At 41.6% G+C, this 21,855-nt stretch overlaps 1 protein-coding gene across 1 annotated transcript in view; it reads left to right on the top strand.

Moving 5' to 3' along the window:
- The first annotated feature begins 2,758 nt into the window (after nt 1-2,758).
- PIWIL1 (piwi like RNA-mediated gene silencing 1) overlaps nt 2,759-21,855 on the top strand; it is a 35,819-nt gene continuing 16,722 nt past the window's right edge. The window contains exons 1-17 of the mRNA XM_083717950.1: nt 2,759-2,881; nt 3,501-3,629; nt 6,034-6,132; nt 7,008-7,128; nt 8,321-8,446; nt 8,720-8,934; nt 9,379-9,500; nt 10,229-10,309; nt 13,544-13,741; nt 14,747-14,858; nt 16,977-17,103; nt 18,374-18,491; nt 18,631-18,745; nt 18,897-19,084; nt 19,789-19,861; nt 20,409-20,609; nt 21,464-21,567. Of these exons, the coding sequence (XP_083574076.1) occupies nt 6,052-6,132; nt 7,008-7,128; nt 8,321-8,446; nt 8,720-8,934; nt 9,379-9,500; nt 10,229-10,309; nt 13,544-13,741; nt 14,747-14,858; nt 16,977-17,103; nt 18,374-18,491; nt 18,631-18,745; nt 18,897-19,084; nt 19,789-19,861; nt 20,409-20,609; nt 21,464-21,567 (1,982 nt within the window). The 5' untranslated portion in view covers nt 2,759-2,881; nt 3,501-3,629; nt 6,034-6,051. The remainder of the gene's footprint in view (nt 2,882-3,500; nt 3,630-6,033; nt 6,133-7,007; nt 7,129-8,320; nt 8,447-8,719; nt 8,935-9,378; nt 9,501-10,228; nt 10,310-13,543; nt 13,742-14,746; nt 14,859-16,976; nt 17,104-18,373; nt 18,492-18,630; nt 18,746-18,896; nt 19,085-19,788; nt 19,862-20,408; nt 20,610-21,463; nt 21,568-21,855) is intronic.

Here is a 21,855-nt window from a genome sequence, read left to right as displayed (position 1 = left end):
TGTGGGGGGTGGGGTGGGGGAGTCGACGGCTCCCGCTCTCTTTGGGGTGTTCTAAATTAATTTTTAAACAATAATTACATTCAGGATTTTAAAATCGTTGTTTCTGTTATCATCAAGCCCTTATCAAGGCAGATGGTGGGAGGGTGTTGCCTCAGGCCTGCGGCGCCTCTGGGCATGTACAAAGAAGGTCTTTGCTTTGGGTTTTGTGTGTATGAGTGGGTTGACGGCTTTCTTAGCTCTCACATTATTTGGGATTTTAAAAATGAGTTAAGTATTTTTCGTTTTAAACTCTTTAATTATCAAGACAGATTGTGGAATGGTGTTGTCTTAGGCCTGCAGTGCTTCTGTGCATGTACAGAGTGTCTCTGCTTCATTAATGTTTTATTAGGTTAATGAAACAAGGTCTTGGCTTGTGGGGTGGGGTTGCCCCCCTTTTTTAGTTCCTGCATTATTTGTTGCTTTTAAAAACGTGTGTAATAAGTGTATATATATATATACACACACACACACACACACACACACACACACACACATATATATATATATATATGGATGGTTCCCTTGTAAAATGTATTGGAAAACTTTATATAAAACTAGGGTATAAATAATTTTAAAAAACAACAACAACAAATAAAGCTCTGTTAGATACAGATGCATATTAGATTATTGGAGCTAAATTAGTTATTCCTACAGTGAGGGGGGAAAGTATTTGATCCCCTGCTAAATTTGCCCTTTGACAAAGAAATGGCCAGTCCATAATTTTAATGGTAGGTTTATTGTAGCTGTGAGAAACAGAATAACGGGGAAAACCCCAAAAACTCAGAAGACAAAAGTCAGGTTGATGTGCATCATAATGAGTGAAATAAGTATTTGATCCCTTTGCAAAAGATGACTTACGGTAGTACTTGGTGGCAAAACCCTCGTTGGCAATTACAGAGGTCAGACTTTTCTTGTAGGTGGCCACCAGATTTTTGCACACATCTCATGAGGTATTTTGTCCCACTCCTCTTTGCAGATCCTCTCCAAGTCAGTAAGACTTTGAGGCTGATGTGTAGCTACTCGAACCTTAAGCTCCCTCCACAGATTTTCAATGGGATTGAGGTCTGGAGACTGGCTTAGGCCACTCCAGGACCTTAATGTGCTTCTTGAGCCACTCCTTTGTTGCCTTGGCTGTGTGTTTTGGGTTATTGTCATGCTGGAATACCCATCCTCAACCCATTTTCAATGCCCTGGCTGAGGGAAGGAGGTGCTTGCCCAAGATTTGATGATACATGGTCTTGTCCATCGTCCCTTCGATGCGGTGAAGGTGTCCTGTCCCCTTTGCAGAAAAACACTCCCAAAGCATATGTCCCCCTCCATGTTTGACAGTGGGGATGGTGTTCTTGGGGTTGTAGGCAGCATTCCTCCTTCTCCAAACAGGGCGAGTTGAGTTGAGTTGATGCCAGAGAGCTCGATTTTGGTCTCATCTGACCACAACACTTTCACCCAGTTCTCCTCTGGGTCATTCAGATGTGCATTGACAAACTGCAGACGGGCCTGTGCACGTGCTGTCTTGAGCAAAGGGACCTGGCGGGCTCTGGAAGATCTCCGTCCTTCACGATGTAGTGAGTTACCAACTGTTTTTATGGTGATTATGGTCCCAGCTGCCCTGAGATCATTGACAAATTTCCCCCGTGTGGTTCTGGGCTGCTTCACCGTTCTGATCATTGCAACTCCACGAGATGAGATCTTACATGGAGCCCCAGATTGACAGAGATTGACTGTTATTTTGTGTTTCTTCCATTTGCGAATTATTGCACCAACTGTTGTCGCTTCATCAAGCTGCTTGGCTACTTCGGAATCTGCTGGATTGATTGCTTCTGTCAACAGGTGTCTTTTGTACAGGTACTGTAACGAGCTGGGATTACAGGTAACACCTCTCCCTTACAGCAGGTGCTTCTAATCTCAGCTTGTTACATACAGTGAAAATACCAGGTAGCCTGACATCTGGCTGGTTGATAGGGGATCAAATACTTATTTCACTCATTATAATGCACATCAATCTCTGACTCTTGTCTTCGGAGTTTCTGGGCTTTTTCCTGTTATTTGGTTTCTCACAGCTACAAGAAACCCACCATTAAAATTATGGACTGGTCATTTATTCGTCAGAGGGCGAACGCGCAAATTTAGCAGGGGATCAAATATTCCCCCCCCCTCACTGTAGCTTCTCATTGAACTCAGTTTGGCGTACTATTACAATTGGTCATAATTATCAGTTTATGTAGGTCTACTGTTGAGTATGATTAAAATTGGATACATGTCCATGTATCTACTCTTGAGTTTACGTTATAAATACAAGCAAACTTTTATTCCATAATACTGTAGGGTTTTTAAAATCAAAACATTACACAGTAATAGCAGTGTGTAATTTGTGTGTTTGGGTCATTTACATGTGTACTCAAAAGAAGGTTTGATGGGACTTATTCTCAGGTAAACTGCAATCACGGAAGTACATCCAGTGTTAGTCATGTTTATTGATTTCATTGCATCTGCTCTGGATTTAACTAACTTTGACCCATTAATTTTGGTGGGTTTAGTCTTAAGTTGATGTTAGTTGGGCATAGCCCATGCATGTGTGTTTGTGATATTGAAGATGCTGTGTGTCCCATTAATGTAATACACATTTTTTATTTAGTTTATATCCTGCCATTCATTCAAAGTCTAGGGTGGGATATAATTTAATATATTATTTGGATTTTATAATATATCTGGCCAACTCTTTTCTAGAATCATTCCAAAGTGACAAAACAAAAAGATGGTATTGAATTTATACTGCACACCTGATTTGAGAGTTTGAGTTCACAGTAGTTTCATCAGTAATCATCTCCTCTCAAAAGTAAGAGTATTGAAATCAGCACACTTAAGTAAGGCATGGTTAACGTAGGTCCTTTGATTTCAACAGATTAGTTGTTACAGGGCTTACCTTTTGCTCCATGTGTGACTTCTCTTGCTCATGACTTTCCCCATGAAAACCTGCTCTTTAGAGCTGAAGTGCAACAAATGACAATTCAGGTTTCCCATGGATTCTCATTTGTTGTAAACCATGCATGGGAAACATGGAGGAGATGGAAGTGTGTATATACCTTTACTGTAGTTGGCTACACAACAAAGAAACTACTTGTTGCTGTTGCTTTATCCCTAAAAGCAGAACTTTATGATATTAAATATAACAAGAATATAATACATATTCTACAGCTGCACTTACTTGTGTCTATGTCTGATATTGCATTCACACTGGTGAGTGAATAGCACAGCAGTTGAAGAGGGGTTGGGAAATGTATGTAACAATAAGAATACAGAAAGGAGGGGGGGTGAGCGGAGAACGTGGAGTGAGGAGAAAGGTAGGAAAGGAGGAAGAACTAGGTCAGAAATCCAGAAAAAGGTAGTAACAGGTCTGGAGTAAACTTTTTAATGTTAATTTTAACTGAAAGTTTAATTTATATTTTCCCTTTTCTCAAAAGGAGCTCAAGGTGGTGTACGTGCTGCTTTTCTCCATTTTATCCTTGCAACAATCCTGTGAGGTAGGTTTTGGGGAGTGGAGGTGTGGTGAGCTGGCAGCTGTGGGAAGCACCTCCTTTGTGTGGCATAGAGTGAGCTGTTGGGGTAAGATCTCCCTTGTGGACTTTTTTTTGGGGGGGGCGGTACGGTTCCCCATATGCTGTTTCCATTTAATCTAACTTGTGTAAAATGAAGGTTACAATCTTCATACCAAAGCAAGTCATAACCCCAAGCCTTTGTCATTAGAGGTATAAGTGCACTCATTTCTACTTGAAAGGGAGTTTCCTTGAGTTAAATATGGCTTAATTCTAAATAATGGGAGCCTTAAAATAGAATTTTATAAGCCCCATGGGACACAGAGTCTTAGAGCTAAGCATATCTGTATCTAGTGGTTTCTATAAATTCCAGTGAATTTTACTTTGAAGCCTCACAGCCTGCTAAATTATCATCCAAAAAGTTGCTAGTTTAGATAAGACATTGCTAGCCTACTGGTGGCTCTGCAGAAGTGGGATGTTAGAATTATGTCCCTTTGGGAGTCTGCTTGGTTTCATTGCGGAGGAAAATGACAATTTTAAACAGCAGCAGAAGTTTGAGTAAAGCATGGATTGATAGGTCGGCAAGTGGCAATTTTCAGCAGAGGTTTTGAGTAAAACGAGCAGGGCGGGAATGGGAGCTTATGCAGGAATTGTGTAAGCTTTTTGGTGTTAGCTTCTAGGGCTGGATGATATATTGTCCAAAACTAGTTTGAAGTCCCTTTAGTGATACTGGTTTCATAATATGACCTGGCAGTATATTGTGAATCATAGTGTGTGTGCATGCGCGCTGCAAAAATCACAATGTGGGAAAAACCGTGAAACCATCCAATACTTCTACATAGCTCCATCCTTATTTCAGACAGTGTGACATATCAGTATATCATGATGTTAAGCTGGTGATGTATCACAATGTTGAAAACCAGATATCGCCCAGCCGTATTATCTTCCTAGTTGTACCCATTGCTGCTATTTTGCTTTGTTAAATCATGTTTCTTTTAAAAAAGCAACCTTTACTCAAAATTTTCCATTGTTTAAAACAGTCATTTTCCTTTGTGTGCTTCCCTTCTTGTTTTACTCAAAACTCCCATTCCTCAGATGCCTTGTGTGAGAAAGGAAGGACATGAACCTTTACATAATAATGTGTTTCATTCCTGGTACCATTAGCATGAAATTCCCAATTTAGTGTAGTAATTTAGATGATATTTTTATTAACAAGCAAACACCCTTGTATGTGCAACGTCCGTCAACTGAACATAACCTTCACTAACTGAATGAGCTAACTGACAAGCTTGCTCTTAGGAGTCTATTCATCTTAAAAGCATGCATAAATAAAAATAATAACAATCATGGTTTGTGTGTGTAAAGTGGGCTGCGGAATAGCAGAGGAGGGGTAATGAGAATGGTGTGCAGGGGAGAGTTGAAAAAAGAAAGGCAATAGAAAAAGTGAAGGTGGAAATGGAGTGTACAGGGGGTTGTGAAAAGGAAGTAGGCAGCATGGGGATGGGATTGAAGATGAAAGATCGGAAGAATAGTGGGTGAAAAGCAAGCTTAGAAGTTGCATGGTGGGAAGGGAGAGTCCAATGGAGTTAACGTGGAGGGAATAGCAGTGGAGTTGGTGAGCAGGGGCAAACCCCCTAGTTAATAATGTTCAATAAAATGCAGCATGATTCTGGCCAGAATCATGCAGTGTGACGCTTTCCTAAAGCAAAGTTAATAAAAGAATTTGCTATGATGTTTTAAAGATTTGGGTGCATAAACCAAAGCTGATTCACGCAAACATGATAGAATAAACTTAATCTTAGAGGAGTCCACTCAAAATGCAAATTGCTGCCTACATGTGCTGCTTGTTCAGTGCTTTTTAACATCTGACAAATTGTATAGTAAACTGAACAGTGTGCTGCCAAAATGAAATACAAGAGAAATGCTTTTATTTTAATGCAAAAGTGGTGAGAGCATATTTATTACATCACAATTTTGATAAAATATATGTTTAATATTTATCAGTTTTAAGTGCTATGCTAGAAAGCATCTGATCTAAGTTGAACATTTTTTTTTCAAATACCATGGTATTGTGTAAGCTCAGCAAACTATTCAGGGGCCAGGTTAACACAATTTTTTCCCTATAGGACAAAAAACCATGGGGGTCTTTTTTGAATGAGAAAAAAGCTAATGTAGGGAAGTGACTAAGCAGCCCTTCCTGCATTTCCTCCACTGAAACCTTCAGCCTTTGTTTTGTGTTGGTTTCAGTGTTGGAGAAAAAGTATGAGACTCTGTAGTTTGCCCTTTATTTTTAAAGGATTCTTTGAGCATCTTCTAATAGTGCTCAAAGACTTTTTCCATTTGTTGTCCAGAAATTAGAATGAGCCAGTGTGTGGCTTTAGCTTGAATGCTGGTGGAAATTTTTTTACCTTATTGGAATATGAGGGAATCAAAATGTGTACATTTCGTTTAATAATTGCAGCTTGTTACTTGAGCAACCATGTCTGGTAGAGCCAGAGCCAGAGCAAGGGGAAGGGCCCGTGGCCAGGAGACTTCTACGCCTACAGTAGGAGTACCTATGGTGAGTGTTTAAAAGCTTAAGGATTGGATATTTAGATGTAGGGAGTGTTGATTCATGCATAGTTTTATATTCCATTGCTTTAAGTTTTCTTTAAAACTTCTTTAAAAGTCATTGGATGGTTAATAAAAATAGCCCACTGAAACTATTCCAGTGAAGCCTTGCACAGCTTTGACTTTGTGCCCAAGAGTCAACACAAGTGTTTTTTATTTTCCATTTGTGGGCTTTGATAAGGTGTTCAATAACTCAGGTGACATAAGCTTAATAAGAAATGATACTCACATTTTCAGAGTTACACTTCCTTCTCTGGCTTTCCTCTTTTTTTTGTAAAGGATCTTTGTATGTCATCCTCATACCTTCCACAATGTTTTTCCTTCCCTTTTGTTGTCTGGCATGGTTGCTAGTGGCCAAAGGTCAACTCTCAGGGACAGCAAAAGAAGAAGAGGTAGACTGGTTGGATTGGTGGGGAGTGGGTTTAATACCATTGTTTCTGCTGGCTTGTTGGCCACTGCAGGTCCTTCACAAAAGGTTTTCTAGGAGGTTCATTCCTTGTGTCCAGATTGCTGGCCATATTATTGGAAGCGGGTGGGTCTCCATGAGTCCCTCTGCACAAGAGTAGGAAGGAGCCTTCTTGCCAGTTCAGAAGCCATAGTATCACAGGCAGCTGTTGGTACTCAAGTCAACCTCCAGATTAGGGCCTGTCTGGAACTTTCAGCAGAGTCTTTTTCACCTAGAACAACCACCTAACCTTTTATAACCCACAAATCTCCCTGTCATGGGCAGTTTTAGGAGTTGAGTCATATCTGGATGCCTCTTCCACCTTGGATATTCATGGTAAGTGGCCAGCATTCTTTTCTAATTGTTACTGAATTATCTAGGTTCAGGCACCTACCTGTGTGCAAACTGCAGCTCAGCAACCTGAAGCTGAGCCACCAGCTGAAGGAGAACTAATTGGGCGTGGGCGGCAAAAAAGAGGACCTGTTGCACCAAGATCGCAAGGTAAGTGCAGCAGAAGACCACTGTTGTTCAAAAGAGCCTGTTCTCTCCATATTATGTTGCTGTTTGGATTAGCATTAGATTTCAAGAAGTTTCAGTTAATTAGCATTTAGCTTTTTCTGTTTTCTGCTGTGATACTGCATGTTTGGATTTTCGATGAGAAGGAAGATTTACTGCTGAGAGTTTATGAAATGTGGAAATAAAACAAGTTATTTTATTTATTTTACAATACTTATATAATACAAGAGTTAAAATTATAATCCTGCAGTCCTAACCGCATAATCATTTGTGTGCAGTGCTTATATATCTATGCTTCAGTTTCAACATTGTCTGGTACTACCCCAAGCACTTACTGAAAAACTTCTCCCTTTGCTTCAGGTAGCGTTGAAAGTAGTGTTGGTACTGTGGGCTATCTCTAACCTTGTTGTTGTTTAGTCGTGTCCTACTCTTCGTGACCCCATGGACCAGAGCACGCCAGGCACCCCTGTCTTCCACTGCCTCCCGCAGTTTGGTCAAACTCATACTGGTAGCTTCGAGAACACTATCCAACCATCTCGTCCTCTGTCTTCCCCTTCTCCTTGTGTCCTCCATTTTTCCCAACATCAGGGTCTTTTCCAGGGAGTCTTCTCTTCTCATGAGGTGGCCAAAGTATTGGAGCCTCAGCTTCAGGATCTGTCCTTCCAGTGAGCACTCAGGGCTGATTTCTTTCAGAATAGATAGGTTTGATCTTCTTGCAGTCCATGGGACTCTCCAGAATCTCCTCCAGCACCATAATTCAAAAGCATCAATTCTTCGGCGATCAGCCTTCTTTATGGTCCAGCTCTCACTTCCATATATCACTACTGGGAAAACCATAGCTTTAACTATACGGACCTTTGTTGGCAAGGTGATGTCTCTGCTTCACTGCCTCCATTTCTTCTCCTTCTATTTGCCAGGAGGTGATGGGACCAGTGGCCATGATCTTTGTTTTTTGGTGTTGAGCTTCAAACCATATTTTGCACTCTCCTCTTTCACCCTCATTAAAAGGTTCTTTAATTCCTCCTCACTTTCTGCCATCAAGGTTGTTTCATCAACTCTGGGTTGCCAAGAGATGCAGTGTTAAGATTTAGCTGACCGAAATTTCTTGCTGATACTGGGGGGGGGGGGGGGGGGGCTAAACAAGTGCAAGTCATGATGGTTCTTCCCAAAATTGCAGAACTTCAGATTTCAGCTGGTTTTCAAGAAATGTCATTGGGAGAAAGAGGTGGACGCCGCAGAGACTTCCATGACCTTGGCGTAAATACTCGTCAATCAATGGCACATGTTAAAGACTCTAAAACAGGTACACGATTCTAAAGCATACGAGTGCGTAAATTATAAGTAATACGCGATAATAAATAAGGATGCTGTATTCCTTTCTAATTTAGCAGCTGCTCTGTTGAACTCCCAAACCACTATTTAAATTTCCAAGTTGGCAGAGAAAGCTAAATGAAGGCCAGTGTGGGAGGGGGAGGAAAGGGAGGCCAAGGCTCACCATGCCTGTATTAAATTCCGGTGGGGCTCTTGGAGTTCTGTTCTATGAGATGGCTGATAGCAGCTGGATGCCTTTCTTCAGGTGCTTCAGGTACTCTGATAAAATTAAGCACAAACCATTTTCGGCTGACTTCTCGTCCGCAATGGGCCTTGTTCCAATATCACATTGACTACAATCCACAAATGGAAGCCCGGCGTCTTCGTTCAGCTTTGCTGTTTCAGCACGAGGACCTAATAGGGCGGACACATGCTTTTGATGGGACAATTTTGTTCTTGCCAAAGAAACTGGAAAACAAGGTATGGTGGCTCTTAAGTTCTTAAAATCTAATTGTGCCTAAACTTTCTAACACAATAGTCACACTGCATCTTCTACGCTATGTGTGCTTTTCACCTTGGCTCTGAAGTTCAGGGTGGTCATAGCAACAAGCTCAAATGGCTTGAGATGTGTATTCTGTTTGCTGCTGGGTGCTTTATTGGTTTATGCTGTGAACACATTTGCAAACTAGAGAAACTTATAAGCACCACATGTCAACTAAAACCAGGCAAACACTGATAGAATGCTTCTTTGAGGTCTAATTTTGCTGGGAGGTGGGTGAGGAAGGTATCCTGTGGGTACCAGGAAGGGACTCTGTGGGCACAGGCACCAGATTGGCAACAACCACTCTTAAGGGATTGATCTGCATGTCCCCTTGATGTAAAGCAAAATCTTAAGATATTTAACTTGTCACTTAATATTCTCAGGTTTCTGAAGTGTTTAGTCAGACCCGACAAGGAGAGACTGTGAAGATTACAATCACTTTAACCAATGAGCTGCCATCTACTTCACCTACATGCCTACAGTTTTACAACATTATTTTTAGAAGGTTGGCTTTCAGTGTTGATTTCCTGTGAAAGAAATACTAGTGATGGGACAGCAGTATGTTTATTTTGATAGCTCATATAGGTCTTCTGTTTGTGGTGAGCCAGATTTTTTAATGCACTGTAAGTCAGCTAGCTTTATTACTCTGAAATACTCTCCTCCACTGAGTGGAGTGAGTTTTTCCTATTTGCTTCTGTAGGCAGGGCCATACAAAATCACCTAGTTTTTATCCTGCTTGCTTTATAGTGACAGTGTGTTGAAAGAACCCCTGCTCAGTTGATACGAGCTTATTCAGGGCAACATCCTGGATAGTTGCTCTTCATTGTGCTCCAGGGTGAGAAGGGAGTGGGCTGCTTTAGCTGTCTCTCCATTTTCTGGCAGTAGTGCGCTTGACAACCACATGTTTTGTGGATTTCTGTTACTAGTGACACGCTCTTCAACAAAACGTAATGTTGCTACCTTTCAGGTTCTCCATACCAGTGTGTGGTTGGAAGGAAATGGTTGTGGGGATGATGCTAAGTGTTGTTGCCTGTGTAAAATCTATATAAATCTGACTTGCCACATAAGAAGCACTTAAACAGAACTGAGGTGTTATTTTCTATAAATGTTCAAGAAAGACTTGTGGAAAGACCTTAGCAAACCATGGCAGAACCTATATTTTAGGTGCTATGCTGTGGATTGGTAGCACTGTTTATTATCTAACCACTCCCAAATATTCCCCCCCCCCCCCAGGCTACTGAAAATAATGAACTTGCAGCAAATTGGACGAAATTATTACAATCCAAGTGACCCAATCAGTATTCCCAAGCACAGGTAATTAAATAGGGCTTAAATGTTTTGGTGCTCTTTTAACAGATTTTCAGGTCAGCCACTTTTTACTCCACTGAACAGCTTATTGTGTGTCAAACCTATTTTGGATAATGTTGCAATTTTTTGATATCCTGTACTTAAATTTTATATAGTGTACTTTGCACAGTAATATGTAGCACAGACTAACAGCTGTATTTGCTTTATGTTTTGTAGAGGTCATGTGGTTCCCAACCATTTTGGTATGGTGACCAACAAATCCAAATTGCCTTGGCAAATTGACTTGCGTGACCCATTGATTTATTGTCACATGTATTGTGGACCATAGTTCTTCAGCAGCTGTTGGTTTCACACTTACCTCTTATAGCTTTTTGTTGTAAGAGGGATGGGATGCCTTTGGTGCCTGCACATTAGAATCAAGATGTAATAACCGCTTAAAACCATAGGTGCCAACTCTCTGAGGCCCAAGTACCCACAAAATTCCCCATGAAGGGATCAGGCACCCACAAATTTTGGTGCCAGGGCCATTCATACTGCATGGCACTCACAGCCCCGGGCCGTGGGGCTAGTTGGCACACCTGCTCAAAATAGTTCTGAGCATCTTGTGAACCACCACTGGATGTGCTGTCAGAGAGCAGTTCCCAAGTGTTAAAATTTAAGATTTAAGTCTTTCTGATATTAAATTACCAGTATAAATACAGCATTATAATATGCAAATGAAACTAAGTTCTAAGATATTCGTCATACCAGTTAAAGGCAATGATCATTTTGGATTAACTGAAGAAGCCAATGACCCACTTGCAGGTTGCATCCCACAGGTTGGGGGACTTCTGTAGATAATACAGCTTTTTCATCAAGCCTCTTCTGAATAACTCCCATTGCTGAAAGTGGAGTAGGTTATTACTCCTCCCATTTGCTGTGCTTCTTGGTCTACAGTGAGGAGCTTCTCCCTGTCTGCCTGCTTCAAAGCAGTGAGGCTTTCACACAGTTCCAGCTCTGAACTTTTATGTCCAACATCTGCACATGTAGTACTGTGTGACTCAAGAGCCACTGAGATAGAACTCTTCACTGTTGTGCATGAGATAATTGATAAGGGTTGAAGTTACTTTTGCAAGGATCTATGGCTAGAGTTAGGTGTGCACTTGTCTTTTATTGTCTACTTGCAACAAAGATAAATGGTCACCATTGCACATGGTGGACTGCATGTTTACTTTTTAGAAATGTATTTCCAAAGGAATGTATTCTTTCAATTTTTTTCCTATTAGCAGTTAGAAGACAGTGCTGACTGCAAAGATGTGTATGTGGGTCGTAGGATTTTCTGTTTGAGCCTATTTAGAAAATTAATTATGGAAATGTTTGAACATGTCTCTGTTGGAAGCAGGCAAGTGTACCTTCAGGATATGGTGATTATTGGGGCATTTCTCTCTTTTTCGAGTGGAAGAACTGCAGACATTCCTGGATGGGATTAACTGTATCTGGATCATTGCCAGTTTGTGTTCAGACATGAGTTTGGGACTGAATCAACCTTGGTTACCCTGATGGATGACCTTTGAGAAAAGGGCAATGGCCTTTAGTACCACTGTCCATGGTATCCTTTTTGAACAGACTATGTTCAAAATGGGGGCTGGGAGGGTTATTGAGTTGTTGTCGTTTTGATTGTGTATTTTGATTTTATTCTGTGAACTGCCCTGAGACCTGTGTGCAGGCAGTATATAAATTCAATAAATAAAATAGGTGGGATGGACATCAGTGGCACTGCTATGGTGGCTCTGTTCCTAACTGCAGGGTTGGGAATGAAGTGTTGCACTGGGAGAGTCCTCTTCTAGGGGCCCTGGTGTTTATGCAGTGGGGTGCAACAGAGCACTATTTTGTCCCCAGTGCTATTCAACATCAATATGAGGCTGTTAGGAGGGGTAATTAGGAGTTTTGGAGCAAGTTATCATTGGTATGCTGTAGATATCAGACTATTTCTCATTACATCTGTGTCAGGAGAAGGTTTGCAAGCCCTGGACAGATGCCTAGATCTAGGCTATGGTAGACTGGTTGAGGGTCAGTTAAACAGCTTGGGTCCTAGAAAGGTAGACTTTCTGGGTAGCTGGTTACTGTGCCCAGGAGTTGGGTCAATTGCCTCTTCTGGATGTTGTGCTTCCTTTAAAGGAGCAGGTATGTCGTCTGAGGGTACTTCTTACCATGTTTCCATCTCTTCCACTAGAGGTCCAAGTGAATTTTGTGGCCTGGAGTGCTTTTATTCCAGCTGCAGCCATTCCTGGATCTCAACAGCCTGACCATGGTGATCCATGCAGGGTAACTTCAAGGCTCTATTGTAATTTGGTTTATGTGGGGCTGCTCTTGTATTTCATCAGACAGCTGCAGCTAGAGCATAATAAAACAGCAGGCAAACTGGTTACAGGAGCAGATTACTGGCAACATTTTAGTCCACTGCTGAGTGAGCTGCACTGGTTGCCAATTTGCTTTTAGGCTGGTTCAAGGGCTTGTGTTAATTCACGAAGCCCTAAATAGCTAAGGCCCAAAGTTCCTTAAGGAACACCTGATCCCTTAATATGTCACCTTTGGCACTTAGAGTGGCTCCTTGTGCCTCTGAGGTTTGATTGGCTTTTAGTGTGCCTTCAGTGGGGCAGATTCTGCCCTGTGGAACTCCCTGCCAGTAGAGGTTGAGCAGGAGTTGTCTTTGCCTTCTTTCATGTACCTTTTGAAAACTGCACTGCACTTTGAAATTTTATTAAAACCAACCAGCGTCTACTGATGTTTTATTTGTTTTTAATTCTGTCAAAGGCAGGTTTTATTGTGTTTTGTATGTTGCAACCTGCCTTGTAATTTATTTTGAAAGAGGATTATAAATTTTCAGATAAAATTTTGAAGATTTAGAATTTGAGAAATAAGGAAAGCATCTTTGACTTCATGACCTTTGGAATTGTGTTTGAAATTGTGTTTCTTTTTGTTAAGTCGCAGATTCTGCAAAGCATGATTGTAACTATAAATGAATAGCTTCTCCTAAAAATATCAAGTTGTATTCTCAAAGTGTTGGCCTGGTTCCTATTTAAAACCATGCCATAGTTAAACCAGAGTACAGTACATAAGCAGATTGTAGTCTGTTAACTGTAAACAAACCATACTTGACTTACTGGGCAGGATTTAATCAAATGACTGAGCATCTCTTGCAAATGAGGTCACTGAATGGCAATTTGTGATGTGACATTCTGTCCTCTGTCTGTATGGCAGGTTGATGATTTGGCCAGGTTTTACAACTTCCATTCTGCAATATGAAACAAGTATCATGTTGTGCACAGATGTGAGCCACAAAGTCCTCAGGAGTGAAACTGTTCTGGATTTTATGTATTCCATGTATGAGCAGGTGGGAGAACAGCGGTTCAGGGAAATATGTGCTAAAGAACTGGTTGGCTTGATTGTTCTTACAAGGTAAGATTTGTTTGATCATTTGCCGGGGGGGGGGGGTCTGTGATCTCACAGAAGGGCATTGTAGCCATGCTTGCAGTACCTGTTGTCTAGATTGTGTATAGAAACAGTTGGTTACTGTTTATAAATGGGTAGGATTGCTTTACTTGGGTTTCCACTGTTCCTACTTATTTTAGCACAGTATATTTGAAACAGTTTGCTAAAGAGCACATAGTTGAAAGCACTTAAAAGGGTATTACTGGTCCAAAATATAAATAACTGTTTCTCTTAAAAGAACAAAACAGTGTTTAGGATGTGCATACATTGCAAGCTATATCATTGCTTGCTTCCCTGACTTAGTCTTCTGCCCCCTGAAGGCTTTTTAGCAGAGTTCTGCTAATGTTGACACAGGGCTGATTGAAGTATATTCTACTGTAAGCAAAAGGCACAAAGTTACTATTGCCCTCTGAATGAAAAAAAATCTGACTTCAAATAAGGCGACTTAATTTAGTGATTAAGGGATAATGTTTTACCCCTTTGTGGGCACTTTGTTATACCTGGAATGGAATGTTGACCTGAAATGCTCTTTCTGCCATAAATCTCCCCTATCCTGCTGAATTCATATAAATTCTCCATTCATAAAAGAAGGCTTCCAAGGTGGGCTACCTCCTATTTGCTCCAGGGCTTTTCTGCAAATTAAGGAAGTTTGTCTGCTTGTTGTAGGAGTTTCTCTTCAGAGTTCCTCTCTATTTCAGATTTGGGCAAGTATTTCTGATAGGAGTTTTAAATGTTCTGACAATATCCTTTTTCTTTCTCCAGCACTTGGATAAAACAATCAACTGAGAGAGGCTTTATTTCAAATTGAGTTGGGGGGCCTGAAAGTATCACCATGTCTCTTTTCCTGTTATGCTAAGGCAGTTTCCCGTCTGATACCGGGTCATTTAGTATTGTTAACAGTTTTTTGTACAATGTTTTATACTGAAATCACAAAGGAAGCAAGATTAACAGAACTTTTCAAAACTTTGCCAGATATAACAACAAAACATACCGAGTTGATGACATTGATTGGGATTCCAATCCCCAAGCTTCCTTTAAGAAGGGAGATGGAACTGAAATCAGCTTTATGGACTACTACAAAATGGTATGATACGTTGGCTTCCACTGTGTTGAACCTTCACATTAGCTTTTCTAAAGTTAAGATTGGCAAAAAGTACTCATTGTGTTTGTCTGTCTGTCTTTTTACCAGTTAAATAATACAGTGAACTTAGCTATCTAAAGATATGCATCTTGAACTGTAGGCAAATACTTGTCATCCCAAAGGCATGTCTTTTGCTACTGTTTGTTAGAATCCAGAAATAATTTTGAGAGGAAAAAAGGGGTGTGGACTTCTATATTCTCTGTATTCAGTAGATTGCCTTGCCTCTGTAGAGACCCCAAGTCCATTTTCTGCCTCCTGTACAGGTGGATCTGTTTCATCTCACTCACCCCCTTATCTCCCTTTATGTAATTATTGGTGACGTAAAGTACAGTGGTGCCTCGCAAGACGAAATTAATCCGTTCCGTGAGTCTCTTCGTATAGCGGTTTTTTCGTCTTGAGAAGCAAGCCCATTGACAGCTTAGCGGATTAGTGCTATTAGCGGTTTAGCGGCTTATCAGCTTAGCGGATCAGCTGATAAGCGGCTTATCTGCTTAGAAAAAGGGGGGAGGGGAAAAACCCCTCAGGAACTCGCAAGACATTTTCGTCTTGCAAAGCAAGCCCATAGGGAAATTCGTTTTGCGAAGCGCCTCCAAAACGGAAAACCCTTTCGTCTAGCGGGTTTTCCGTCTTGCGAGGCGTTCGTCTTGCGGGGCACCACTGTATTGGTAGGCTTCCAGTCAGGGTGAAATAACAAATTGCAAAAACCATAGGGTTGACTCTAAAAATAGCAGCTTGGTGTTCCTGTCTTTGCTCTGAAATGTGCAAATTTACCTTTTACCCTGTTTTCATTAGGCTGAGTTTCACTGCTCCTGTTCTTTGCCATTGGCTGCCTCTGGCAGATGTGGGGCTCAGTATCGTGTTGGGACATGAGATGAGTGAAACTATATTGCAGGGTTGCTGCTTTTTCATAAGCCCCACTCTGGTCCTGACCTGTACATCCACAATGATGTATTTTTAATGAATATGCTGAGTATCGCCAGTATTTGCAGAACTTACTTTAGTGGCTGTAGGGAGTTTATTACTATTGTTACAAAAATTGGGTGCTACCCCCCACTCTCTGCTAAGCAGTAGCAAGATTCCAGGGCATTTCAGGCGCTCAGGGTTTCTGCTCAAGAATTGAAGGTGCAGCAGAGACTGTCATAGCTTTAAGAACTGATTTATTCACATATTTACACCTTCAGTCTGCATAGAAGGAGCCCAGAACGTACAGCATGGTCATCTCAGGCAGGGTTTGTTCCCCATAGCACTGGAGCCAAAGGCATCACTCCCAGCTACCCTTAGCCAAGATGGATCTCAATGTTTGTTCTCCAGTCTACCCCACACACCATGCTCAAAACAATCTTTTGTCACCTCACGCCCAGTTACCCTGGCAATCTTGTCTGCCTGGGCTCAGGTTTCCTATTAGATGGGCTATCAACACCTTTTGTCATATTAACAACCTCTATCCCAGGTGAGGCCCTGACTTGGAAAGAAAGCTTTGTGTTTTTCCTCTGGTCTGCAATCATCCCTTCAATACTCAAATAATCAAAATTTCTGCCATTTACTAATTTCTAACATTTAGGGGGTTCCCCCGAAACTCACAACACTATAGATTGTACAGATACTTTTTGGGTGGTGGCTGTTGTTTTTTACTTGGACTTTATATTCTGCTCCATTCCAGAGGCTCAGGGCAGATCAAAATATATTAAAACCAAGCACAGTCCATTGTGTTGGACCTTGCCAGGTGATCTAGTTCCACACATTTTCTGCCATATAGGGCACCCTGCAAAAGGTTACACTGCAAGGCTAGTTTGGGGAGGGAAGAGTTGTTGTTTTTAAATAGGCCTGTTGTATTATTTAAAAGATGTGAAACTAATTTTCTTTTTTTCCATTGTGGCATGCCACTCAGTGGGTCCTAGCATTATGTTCTGTGTTCAGAAGTGTTGCAGCTGCTAGCATCTTCTGTTGGCCATATTTATGAAATTGTGGAACCTGCATCTCTCCATGTGACACAGCTCCTTCTGACTTCATAGTCAAAAAGTTTTGCAAAACTAAATTCTAGATGATGTGCTTTTAATACAGCAATATAGCCAAGAAATCAAAGACCTGAATCAACCACTTTTGGTGAGTCAGCCGAAGAGGAAGACAGGCCCAGGAGGTGTCATGGCAGGTCCAGCCATACTTGTTCCTGAACTTTGCTACCTTACAGGTATAATACAATTAAAAGTAAGCTTTCTGTCATGTTATCTGCATCTCAGTATTTTTGTTAATATTCTGGATCAAGACAAATTTTTACTTCGGAGTACAGTCATACCTCGTGTTGCGTTAGGTTCATGTTGCGCCTTTCGACTTGCGAACGCGCAAACCCAGAAGTGTATTCTTCCGGGTTTCACCGTGCGTGCGCAGAAGCAGCGCTCTAGTTATGGACTTTTTGGGGTGCAAATGGCACCCTGGAACGGATCGAGTCCATAACTAGAGGTACCACTGTACTCTTGACACCACTCAGCATAGTTCTGGTAGCTAAACTATGGATGCAGTGCTGATAGGGGATATTCATATTAACACTCTTTCACAGGAATCTTACAGTTACATTTGTAGCAGTTGGATAATAAATGAGGTGCTGGGGTAGTGAGAGAGAGAGAGAGAGAGAGCGCGTGCACGGACGCATAGGGAGAACTGGATTTAGTTAACTTGCCTACCTGTATATTCAGTTAAGAAAGAGTGGCTTCTATGTTATGGTTACCAGATTTTTTTCAATGAATCCGGGGGCACTTTTTTTTTAAGCTGAGTAGCAACAGGGAGTAAGTAGTGGGGATGGAGAGGCAAAAATCCCTGAGCCCAAGCACCCATGCATATCCCGAGCCTTCCCCGATGATCTGCCCGCTTCCCCCTTTGTCTCGACAGATCGAGGGAGGCTCAGGAGTCGTGGGTGGGCGTTGCCCAGGAGGGGCACAAGGCTCTGTTTCTCTGCCAGGCAAGGTGCAAAGCTCTCCTTTTGCACCCTGTGAAACATAAATGTGCAGAGTTTTTAAAAAACTGGGCGCCGGCCGGCTGCAACTCCCGAGCCTCCCCCGATCAGTCAAAACAAAGGGGCCAGGAGATCTGTACTGCCTGACGTCCCCGGTTCCCCTTTGGCAGTGGCAGCGGCAGTCAGCAGCCCGGAGCCAGCCTGGTAGCACAGTTGGCTCTGGCTGGCTTCAGGAGCTGCTCGCTGCCGTGGCGCCCAACATTTTCCCTCACTGTAAGTCCCCATATGTTGTGTCTTGTGCACAACAGTGAGAAGCTCCTGAAGCCAGCCAGAGCCAACTGAGGCTGCCGCTGTCATGTTTCCCGGGGACAGATTTGCAAATCTGGGTACATTCCAGGGACTGAATTTGTCCGGCGGACAGATTTGCGAAACCGGGGACTGTCCCTGGGGACATATGGTAGCCCTATTCTATGTGACATTTTGCTTTAAATAAGCTTTTTCATATTTGTAGGCTTAACTGATAAAATGCGAAGTGATTTTACCGTTATGAAAGACTTGTCTGTTCATACAAGACTTGCCCCAGACCAGAGAATGCGTGAAGTTGGAAGGCTCATTGATTACATTAACAAGTACGTTACTTAAATCATATTCAGATAATAGTTGCACAGTGTTGATTTACTAAGAAACATAAGCCTGCTATTTCCCAGAAAAAGAGATTAGCACAAATAATGTAACTCCAGTGTTCTCTTGTTTTATATATCTAAATAGAGATGATAATGTCCAGAAAGAACTTCATGATTGGGGCTTAAGTTTTGAATCCAACTTGCTTTCCTTTTCGGGACGAGTTGTTCAGTCAGAAAAGATCCATCAAGGAGGGAAAGTGGTAAGTTAACCTTTTACTTCATTTAATGCATTTTAAAATGCAGCCAGAACAGATTATTCTCATCAAGCAACGTGTTGCTCAAGAAAAAATGTTTTAAGACTTGGATTTATGTTCATGCTGGATGATTACTTTGGAATCTTCTCTAATTCAGTTTGACTACAATCCGCAACTTGCAGACTGGTCTAAAGAAACCAGGGGAGTATCTCTAATCAGTGTAAAGCCTTTGGATAACTGGCTGTTAATCTACACACGGAGAAATTATGATGCAGCTAATGCATTAGTACAGAATCTTTTCAAAGTCACACCAGCAATGGGTATACAGATGAACAAGGCAATGATGTAAGTACCATATAAGGTAAAGGTACCCCTGCCTGTACGGGCCAGTCTTGCCAGACTCTAGGGTTGTGCACTCATCTCACTCTATAGGCCAGGAGCCAGCGCTGTCCAGAGACACTTCCAGGTCACATGGCCAGCGTGACAAGCTGCATCTGGCGAGCCAGCGCAGCACACGGAAACGCCGTTTACCTTCCCGCTAGTAAGCGGTCCCTATTTATCTACTTGCACCCGAGGGTGCTTTCGAACTGCTAGGTTGGCAGGCGCTGGGACCGAGCGACGGGAGCGCACCCTGTTGCGGGGATTAGAACCGCCGACCTTTCGATCGGCAAGTCCTAGGCGCTGAGGCCACAGCGCCACCCGCATCCCAAGTACCATATAGACACTTACTATCTAGAAACTATATTGCTTTATTTCAGAAATTGTACTGTACTAGGATGGTTAAATCAATAAAATTTGTACTCACAGTAATTTGTCAGAATTTCCAATAAACTGCTTTGAAACCATAGGAATGTTCAGGAGAATTTGCAATGCCACCTAGAACACCTAATCTTTGTTTTATCTTTTGGAAATTGAGAGTTTCAGTGGAGTCTGGCATTCTTAGGCACTGTATGCACTATTAAAATAATAGGGATTCATTGCTATTGAGTTTCTTCAATTAGAATAGGTGCTGCTGAATAAAGTACAGTAAAACATGGCTTTTTTTGTAGGATTGAAGTAGAGGACAGAACAGAAGCATATTTGAGAACTTTGAAGCAAAAAGTTGATTCAGATACAAAGATGGTATGTATTAAGTGATTTAGAAGATACAATGGTGAAACATGGTGTGGTGGCTGTAGATTCTCTGAATCATGCTGGGAAAAGCTTGAATTGAATTTCCTTTTGTTGGTTTATTTGAACAAAAGTGCATTGGCATTAGCTAATTCCCCAAACCAGTCCACCAGATTTGTCATCCAGGGAGGCTTTTGGGTCTATGTGTGCTGCACCAAGGACTTGAGATGTACAGATTCCTTGTTATCTGGTACAATGTGGGAGCCTAGGATGATGGAGGTTTCCAGACCCATCATCAATAGGCAGGTTACAGAGGGCGTCGCAGAGACCTGCCATTCCATATTTTGGGCTTTGCATGCTGAGCATTACTGATCATTCCATCCGCTTGTGGAAGGCCACCATTGTGGTCCTACACATCAGTATGCTGCTGGGAGACGTGCAGGTTGGCCAACTGGCCCTAGTTACGTAGCACACCGTAGCTTGAGCATGCCAGAAGATAGAAAACTTTTCAATAGTAATTGTGATATATTGAAGTTTTTCTTTCATTTTTTTTTTAAAGGTCGTTTGCCTCCTCTCCAGTAACCGTAAAGACAAGTATGATGCAATCAAGAAATACTTGTGTACCGATTGCCCCACTCCAAGCCAATGTGTGCTCGCTCGGACATTGAGTAAACCCCAGACAGTAATGGCCATAGCCACAAAAATTGCTTTACAGATGAACTGTAAAATGGGTGGGGAGCTCTGGAGTGTTGAGATACCAGTAAGTAGTTCTTTTCAAGTATAATTGTTTACTTCATTCCATTTGTTAGCATTGTCAAATACCTGCACATAAATACCGAATGTGCTTAGATTGGCTTATGAAGTTTTATTCTTTAACCCAATTTCTTCATAATCCCACCTGACTCTTCCTGTTAACTTTGTGATCTGTTTAACCTAGCTTCTTGCTTTGTTTCTCTGCTATCAGGATAAAAAGGTACTGGGGAGTTGTCCGAAACAGCCCACACAGTAACAAAGGCTGGAATTGATTTGGGATTGCAGTTTAAAAGCTTGTACTCCCTAAGTGCTAGCACCATGTGAAAGAGAGAAAAAGGAAGAACTGTGGAAGTGTCTTCTCCCCCTTCCCCCTGCCCAAATGCACTTGTTTGCCTTCAAAGCATGCATAGAACACAGCTCACATTGGCTCAGTATTCGTTCAAAGCCACAGCACATCCATACTAAAAAGCCCTTCAGTTGCTAATAAATACTTACTTGTAGACTGAATAAGAAGCTTTGGTTTTATGTAGAAACCTTCAAATATGATACTTGCCTTAATGGACTTACGGCAGTCACTGTAAACACATCAGCAAATTCTACTATGAGTAGTTGGTCTCTAAGGTGCTACTGGAAGGATTTTTTTTAAAATCTTATTTTATCTATTTTATATCAGTAGATTGAGATTGGGTCAGACTAGGAATTTAAGAGGATATCCATCTAGCTAGTACTGTGCCCTTTGAGATCTGAGTATGATTCTGGAATAGCTCCCATAACTATTTAGTACAAAAGCTAATTTTAATATATTGGAAACTTGGATTTTTGAGTTTGTAGCTCACTCTGTTTCTCTTAATATTTTTCAAGCTGAAACAACTCATGATTGTGGGAATTGACTGTTACCATGACACCACAGCTGGCCGGAGGTCAATTGCAGGATTTGTTGCAAGTCTGAATCAGGGAATGACACGGTAAAAATCTGAAGTTGTTGTTTTTTTAATTGCAGCACTTTGTTTTTTAGTTTTCTTTATGAAAAGGCAATTTATCGGAGAAATCAAAAGTATTAATTGAACTTTCTCAGCTGCCTGGCTTGTGCTCTACACACTTTCTACTTTGTAATGAAGTCAAATTCAGTTGTTATACAGAGAGAGACTTCAGGTACTTGGCTGCTGTCACAGTAATGATGAGGAAAATTTATTTTGGCCTTCTCGGTAGTGGCGCCCACCCTGTGGAACGCCCTTCCAGCAGATGTCAAAGCG

Source organism: Podarcis gaigeae, assembly GCF_964106915.1.
Source record: "Podarcis gaigeae genome assembly, chromosome: 16".
Lineage (NCBI taxonomy): Eukaryota > Metazoa > Chordata > Lepidosauria > Squamata > Lacertidae > Podarcis > Podarcis gaigeae.
The sequence above is the reverse complement of the archived record's forward strand: the minus strand, read 5'-3'. Positions and strand labels throughout refer to the sequence as shown.